Source organism: Cariama cristata, unplaced genomic scaffold (assembly GCF_000690535.1).
Source record: "Cariama cristata isolate BGI_N322 unplaced genomic scaffold, ASM69053v1 scaffold4830, whole genome shotgun sequence".
Lineage (NCBI taxonomy): Eukaryota > Metazoa > Chordata > Aves > Cariamiformes > Cariamidae > Cariama > Cariama cristata.
Window position 1 is genome coordinate 13,113 of NW_009595106.1, and position 8,086 is coordinate 21,198.

The 8,086-nt window shown below is 42.2% G+C and overlaps 1 protein-coding gene across 1 annotated transcript; it reads right to left on the bottom strand.

Annotated features, from left to right (window-relative positions):
• Positions 1-1,625: 1,625 nt before the first annotated feature.
• ANKS4B (ankyrin repeat and sterile alpha motif domain containing 4B) lies at positions 1,626-6,416 on the bottom strand. Its single transcript, XM_009700562.1, has 2 exons — positions 6,253-6,416; positions 1,626-2,700 (listed from the first exon to the last, which is right to left on the bottom strand). Exons 1-2 carry the CDS (start codon positions 6,414-6,416, stop codon positions 1,626-1,628), a joined length of 1,239 nt encoding a protein of 412 aa, XP_009698864.1.
• Between the last annotated feature and the right edge of the window lie 1,670 nt (positions 6,417-8,086).

Below are 8,086 nucleotides of genomic sequence, written 5' to 3' on the forward strand. Positions count from 1 at the left end.
GGAACAGGCCCAAGAGAGATGAAGGGAACCCTGCTGTGAATGCCTCCAGACAGACTGTAAAGAACAGGAGCTTCCACAGAAGCATGGTCTCCTTTTCTTTCTCTTTTCATGAGCTGAGTGTGTGCAGTTTTCAGGCTGAGGCTGACAACAACCAGCAGACAATGCTGGGTGATAAGAGTCCTGGTTTCTGGGACTTCACATGGCAAATGTGCCTTATAGGAACCAAGGTGAGGATATACCAAAACAGATCAAAAATGCTGAAAATAAAACCTCAGATTCTGTAGTTAAAAGTATTGCAGTCTTGATGCCTTTTGGGATGTGATGGGTGTTAAAGAAATCTCTTTGCTCTAGGTTTCCCATAGCAGAGTCTCAGACTTCAAATCTTTAGAAAAATAATTGATTTATTTGGATGGTAACAGTTTGAGCTGAGTGCCTCTGAGGAGGGACCCTGAGAAAATAAATTCCTGGGCAATTATACCTTACAATCCAAGTTCCCATGCCTTTATGCGCTCTTCACGTGCTGTCCGGGTGACAGTTGGTCCAATGGTAATTTTTGATCTGGGGTCTTCCTGGTCCTTAGTGGATTCTTTCTCTGTCTTCCAGAGGGGCTCTTGGCTGTTCTTGTTGCAGCTTCCACTGATGGCCGTAGCTTCCTTATCGTCTGGTTTGCACTGGTTTCAGGGCCTCCCTTTCACATAACTAAGCTACAGTTCAAGATAAGTTCAAGTTTTGTAAGTGAAAGTTTGCAGCTTGTGGCCTAAGATTTCAGCAAATCAAGCCACTTGTGCTAACCAAGTTCTGCCATGTCAAGCTTCTTCGCAGTATTGAGAGGCTCCATCCATAGTTCATTTTTATGGCCTAATGCTAAGCAACTAACTCTAAAAGATCCAACCTTTTAGTCTAAAATGATTAATATTCTTTAACAGTGCATGCTGGCAACTAGGTCCAGTCTAATGAGACGAGAGAAAAGAATATATAACTCGCACCGAACATCTGACAAGGCACTTCATATATTTTTAAATTAATATCAGTACAGTAGCAAAACACTTTTCTGACAAGGACAAAAAAACTTGCTGTAAATTAGTCCTATTTATGTTCGTTCAGAGGGTATTAGAGTCAATAAGCCATTGCTGAAACCAAAATTCAGATGCTATTTCTAACGTATCATCAGTACCAGGAAGGGCAGTTTGCAGCAATCTAACAGAAGCGAATGGAGAAAACTCAAAGCTATGAAGCTTTGGGAATGTTCTTTGCATTGTGGTTTTGGACAAGAAGGGAAGGGCTTTATTAAGGAATGTAGCGTGGCTGGCCTTCACTAATGTTTCAAGTTATTCTGATGAGAAGAAATCCAATCCCCATAAACAGTTCAGGGAGAAAAGGGTTTAAATCTATAGCTTTTGAGTTTTTAGTTTCGTATATTTTTTTTTTCCCCACAGAATATGCTTGGATTAATATCCTGTGCACCACAGCCATCTGTCCAGAAAGAAAAATCTTAGTCCTTGATGTACTTTCCAAAGCAATTGGTAACCTCTCTGCCTTTTGCTTTAGCAGAAATCTGAAAAGAATTGCATGGTTTTTGGAAAAAGAATGATCAGTGTGCAGGTTACAGCAGCAGGTATGTTAAATTATAAGCAAGTATCCACAGTCTTTCCAGGGTTCTTCAGTGCTTGTTTTCTTTTATTGACAGCATTCAGGACTTTCTTTCTTGGCCCAAGCTCCATCTGAATGCTCTGTAGATCTTCATCAGAACATAGCATTAGGGCATCTAAATCAATTTTTTCCCTCATGAAGACTGGAAGAAACTCATCCAGCATCTGTGATGCCAGAAATACCTCAAGGGGCGTGTTCTCTGCTTCCTCATCATCCCAAATGACTTCTTCCTCGTGCCAAGGGATATCAGCACCATTTTCAGCATCATCTTCCCTGCTATTCTCAGCATTTTCATACTGAAAGAGCTCACTGGACATTTTAAAGCTTGTACCTTCTTTCTCAGAAGACACAGTTCCAGGATTTACATCCGCAGCCAAATTCCTTCCAAATACAATCTTGCCAAGACCTGGCCGCTTAAAAATGGAGAGCTGACTGTCATTATCAGAAAAGTTTTTCTCTCCAAGGTCATTCAGTAATTCATCCTCCTCTTTCTCGTTGAACAAATGCATCACAGTTCTCCTGCCCATACCATCCTCTTGGTCATTGCTTTGTGTTTCCTGGCTTCTTGTGCTGTCATCTGTCTTTTTTGCCTTGAATTTGAAGGTATCTTTCAGATTTTTTGAGAAAGGACTTGTTGTATTTGAAGCAAAGAGGCTAGGCAGCTTTACTCTGGAGTGTGTCCCTCTGGAAGAATTTACTGTGCCAACCTTTTCTTTTGTATAATTCCGGTTCATTTCATGCTGGTGTTTCTGTTGGCGCTTCTCACATTCCTTGATTTGTTTCTCCACATTCCTCTGGGCCTGTGCTTTGAGTTTGGAGACCTTCTTTGGGTTCCGTATGTTCTGCTCGGTGGCGGCTTTGTCCAGGATTCTGACACATTCATTGCGGTCTCTGCTGGCAGCCGCCTCCAGGGGAGTGCGGAGGTCATTGTCCAGAGCAAATATATTGGCACCAAAGTTGATCAAAAAAGAAACACAGTGGATGTGACCATTGCAGGCAGCATGGTGGAGAGGTGTGTTCCCCCAGATGTCACATTTGTCTGGATCACCTCTGAGAAGGGAAATAGCATACAATGAGCTGGACATACCCACGCATAGCAGTGCAGCAGGATTGAACAGATATTAAACATTTAGCTCAGCTTTACCAGGAGGAGTACAGCCCAATGAAAGTGAGCCAGCTTAGCTCCATCCTCTGGAACGGCACTGCACCTACTTATGTGAGCACTGAGTTTGGCTACGTGTGTGGCATAAGCTCTGATTCCTGCCTGTCTGTGAATTAAGCAAGCTCGTTGGGGCTGACTGTGACTGCATATACGACTCTTCGTAAGGGAGCCAGGGTATTTTCTTTCTGTCATCCCAGGGTCTGGCAGGGCTGCTGGCGGGGCTTGCTTTGCTCCCGGCTGGTCTCACCCACCTCCTGCAACGGGGCAGAAAGAAGCAGCCACCCATGTGCAGGCATGGGGCTGCAGCGCTGGCTCCTTCGCTGCTGACAGCTCAAAGTGGGCTCAGAGTTCGACTTTTAATGCCAAAACTGTTGCAATAGCTTTTCCGTTGAATATTTTAAAGGCTTTTTGGTGACTCTTCCCTTTTGCATGTCAAATGCAGGGGCAATATTAGGAGGATTCTTCACTGGCCACAGTGATACATATTTAATGAGCCCATCCAGTACCTTTCTTGGTAGGTAATAGGTAAATGATTAGGAGTAAAGCCCCAATTACACATTTGTCTCCATTGCTATTAGATTACTCTCAGATAGATGCCATTGTTTTTCTTCAGCTTTTTTGTTCTCCCTAAGCTGCTTTTGCTCATGAGGTTTGAAAAGCAGAAGCTCATTTGAAAATAAAATACCACATTGTTTCAATTGAATTTAAAGCCAGTGAAAAGTACTGCTTTCTTTTTAACTCTTGCACTGACTTCACACTGAACTGCTGCCTGCAGATGAGAATCGGTGTGAATCTTTTGATACTTATTTGGCAGCATCAACATTAACAATGTTCAGAACAGAGCTTGAGTCATCTTGTGACCAATAACCAAGACAGCCACAGCAGCCCAAAACCTTTAATAACTTCAGAGCCAGGGGCCAAATTCACAAGGAGAATTTCTAATCTTGGGAGTTTAAGTATTTCAGTGATGTGTTCCACGGCAGCGGTACTATGAATGAAATGGTACATCCTATCACAAAATCTCCTTCACACATTGATCTCTGGCTTTGAGAATCTCTGAAGAAAAGCACTAACATATTTGTTGACGCCGAATATGAAAACATCCTTCAGGCTGAATGCCACAGGCAAGAGAGGTCAAGGTCCCCGCAGAGCTGAGACACAGAGCTGCTGGCATTGAGAAACAATGGCAAGTCTGAGCGTGCCAGGCTGCAAGAGCGCAGGCATTTCTGCAAGGAGGTGGCAGCTGAGGATCAAAGTTTCACCACTTAGACATATGGAACCCACATGTACCTATTTCTGCTTTTGTGGCTCTGCCCTGGGGAACTGCCTGACTGTGGCCGACCGTGCCAGATTCCTTAATTCCCGCATTACTAAACAGGCTGCGTTATCCTGAGCCTTGGGAGTGCCCGGACATCCATCCTCCCCCAGGTCCCTTCATAGCTGTTTGTGGTCTCTTTTCCCCCTGGAGCCTGCCAACCTTTGAGCTTCAAACAACTGACAAACTAGAGCATCTGTTCCCAGCTCAGTCGGGCTTTGGATAAGGTTTGACATCTACTTTGGGTTCTCATATTCCTCTTTTCCCTGCTTTCCCAAGAAAGAGGCTCACACAAAAGAGAGCTGATCTGCTGCTTGGTCTTGCCTTTATTCATGTACCTGCAAAGCAAGCAGAGAAAACGTCTCTTGATGTTTGGGAAGACAAACTATTTCAAGATGAAAGGGGTTTATTGTCAGTATTGCGGCATTTTCCAAGGGCTGAATGTGTTGCAAGCTGGAGAGTCCTAAAATCTGCAACCACTCTAAAGAAAACCATCCTGTATCTCAGTGCCTTTGTCAGAAAACCTCTTCAAGGAAAGGACGAATTTGTTAAAAATAATTAAAATACTTTCTCACAAGAAAACACTAACTGACTGCAGAACAAATTGAACATCTTCCAAAATTCAGCTTCTCCAAAGAAGACTAGTGAGACTACAGCCATATCTCTGACAGCCACAGCTTGCTGATCGTGTCAAGAAGTCTTGGGTTAAAATAAAGGTGAATCATATGTTTGAAGATTTTGAGGGCAATACTGTCCCAAAGCTGTCCTCTACCAAGAAAAAGAGTTAGAAATACATTAAATAACAAATACATAGAAATTCTAATCTTTGTGTCATCTTCTGTGACTTCTATCAGCTTATATGGTAGAAGACATATTTTTCACTCAAGTTTTGAAAAAAAATATTTCATTATTTGTTCCTTAGCTAGTTGTTCTGTCTTCTAGGTGTTCAGGGACAAGCCTTTATTGACTCTAGATATTTCCTTGGAGCTGCCTTAATTATAGTGAGTTGAAAAACTGTCTATTTTTGCTTCTCCGGAGGACACAGCAATAACCATGCAGTCCAAAGGTCTTTTTTATTGTGTTATTACAGCCACACCTGAGCTCAATGAGCTATAAAGCAAATCTATGGAAAAACTATTTTTATTCTATATTTTCAATTCTATTTTTAATAAAAGAAAACTCAAATGCATCCAAATAGTTATTCAACTTTTCCCTCCGATCTTCTTTAAACTATTATGATTGAAAATACAGGTCAACTTAATCTTCATCTCAGCCCAGAAAGAACATTTAATTAACTGTATCTCTACACAAGAGTAGATTTTCTTTTATTAGATCTTACTACAGAGTCACAGCTTAAAAGGTAGGCTCCAAGCAAGAGAGTATGGAGGGTGGGGAGGTAATTATCATTTCATTAATACATTTTAAGTGCGTAGTGCATTTAAATGATACCAAACAGAAATATTACTATTAGAAAATAAACCTGTAGAAAATCTTCCTTTCCTTTTTTCTTTTCTTTTTTTTTTTTTTTTTTTTCCAGTTTACAATGATCCTGCCACAGCTTCTGAAACGATATTATCATTTTTAGCATGGTGGTAGTTGCTAGTACTATAAAAAGCAGAGAAATAACAGTTTTAGATGTTACTGTCTCAAAACTATCAGTTGCGACTTGCCTCTGGAAAGCATTAAATCTTCACAGGTGTCTACTAACTGCACTTTGGAAGCAAATGGGAGAGCTTTTTTGCTCAAAATGTTTCAATCGATGCATTTCTCTATAGCGCCTGTTTCAAAGATATGTTATCATCAAAGGTTGTTGGCCAGCTTCTCCTCCACTATAGCAAGGCAAGGTCCCAAGGCCCTGCTCCTACTGACCCCTCCCTGCAGGCTCCATACACGAGATGGTCCCGCTGATGCCCATGTGGCTTCACCAGCCCCACGTACAGACCCGCTCACAGGTTCTGGGCCTAAACCATTGCAAATAAAGAGAAACAATTCTTGGCAATGCATTGAAAGAAATGAGCGGGATTTTCAGCCTTTTGGGTCTGAGGTCATTGGGGCGTTAGAAACATGACACACTAATTCTAGTTTTGAGCCACAAACTTTAAGCAATGGAGGCTGATTGACTTACCCCCTCCGGCATATGACTTCCAGAGCTTCTAGATACCCATGGTATGCTGCCAGAAGGGTAGGCGTCATCCCGTCTTCATCTGAAGTATTGAGGTCTTTCCTAGTGGCTTCTTTCAAGAGGTCCAAATTGCCGTCGGCTGCTGCTTTGTGATACCTGCTCGACATTTTCAGTAACTTCTGGTTTCCCAAAGCAGCGCTGAACGATATCCAGACTGTACAGTCACCCTTCCATTACAGGGATAGTTCATTAATGATTACAAGTTGAGACGTCCCTGAGAGGATGGAAATGAGGAGGCAAAGTTCATCCTAGCAGACAACTTATCTGGAGCTCTGCATAGGTAATAAGGCAGCAGTGTGGTGAATGCTTTCATTTTCTGGAAGGTCGCTCTGCCATTTACCTTCGTTGTATATTTGACTACTTAAATGTAGAGGAGGTTAATTCATTTTCTCTGAGTCTTTGCCTAGCTGTTCTGGGAAATCTTCAAAAGGACCTTGAACTTCAAAAACTTCAAAAAACCTTCAAAAGGCCATGAATGTCAGTACGACCAAGTTTCACCCTAAGTAATAAAGTATCCCTGAGTTTTGGTAGGATGAAATGCATAAACAGTTACCCTTACTGGTGAAGTCCTTTGTAACCCATCATTTACCAGGTTGCTGCATTTGAAAACAAGCCTCTCCTCTGCTAGACCAGGCACATCCATGAAGCCGTTTTGTGTTCACGGGTTGGTGTGCGGATGGAAACTGACCTGCTGGGACCAGGGTGGTGGTTGGATAAAATGGCCAGCGGGTCCACAAGTCACGGCAGGAAAAACCACAGCTTGGTGTGTGATCCTTTTAACCGCAAATTGCATTTCATCAGAGGATCTTAAGGCACTTGGCAAATATACATTCATCTAACTGGTTTTGTAACCTCTGTTTTAGATGCAAAAAATGTGCAGGATTTCCTCAGGATGGCACAGGGTATTCAAGAAATGGAAACGCGATGGGCCTGCACCCACTGCCCCAGCCTGGGCACTGTGGTCCTTGCCTGGGAACAGATGGGTCCAGTCCCCATCTCACATAACAACTTCTTCCTTTAGAAATGATTTCCCCTGATTTCAGTGGTGTTAAGGCCTACCTCTATGAGTAGAAGTTTATCAAATTAGACCATAATTATAATTTTTAGATTCAAAAGAATTACTAAGAGAAAACCCTGTAAAAGGTCAGTTTTAAAACAGTAGCGGAGAAGAAATCAGTAAGAGACTACCTGCTTCTTAATAAAATGCTACAGGCTATCTGTTTTTCTGGTCACATTCACAACAACTGCCAGATAAATGTTACTTTTTGTCAAGCTGTTTTCTTTGACTGCCTGAATTAACCTGCATCTTAGAGAATATACCCTCAGCAATTGGCAGTGAGGTTTTGTTGCTCATTATGCCCCTATTACAGAAGCAGTAGCAATCGCAAAGCAACTCATTGCCCAGAGTCGGTACAATTACTGAACGGAGTGCCACCTCATTTACTACTTCCCATAAGGCCACCCATGTAACACACCGGAGACCCCTCCAAATGGGCTTTCTCTCTTAATTATTTTCTTAGACAGGGACTGAAGAGCTCTTCAGCAACAAACTCTTACCAACATTTTTCTTCCATGAGGACAAGGAGAGTCGGTCAGATCCTGTGATGGGTTTGAATCTTCGAATAAAGAAGTCTAGGTAGGAGTAAACCCAAGTTCCCTGCACTGCCATTAGTACTTTCCTAATAAAAAATGCAGTCATTTATTCCATTTTCATTTCACCAGGCTCAGCACTCAGTTAAATTTACATCTACTAGAAAAAACAAGCTGTTGCAGAACA

What these genes read in the sequence shown, in the direction of transcription:
- ANKS4B (XM_009700562.1), bottom strand. Translation starts at nt 6,416, where the DNA reads ATGTCGAGCAGGTATCACAAAGCAGCAGCCGACGGCAATTTGGACCTC. An exon ending in GAAGTCATATGCCGGAGGGG is followed by an intron (nt 2,701 to 6,252) that starts GTAAGTCAATCA and finishes TTCCCTTCTCAG; the next exon opens with AGGTGATCCAGACAAATGTG.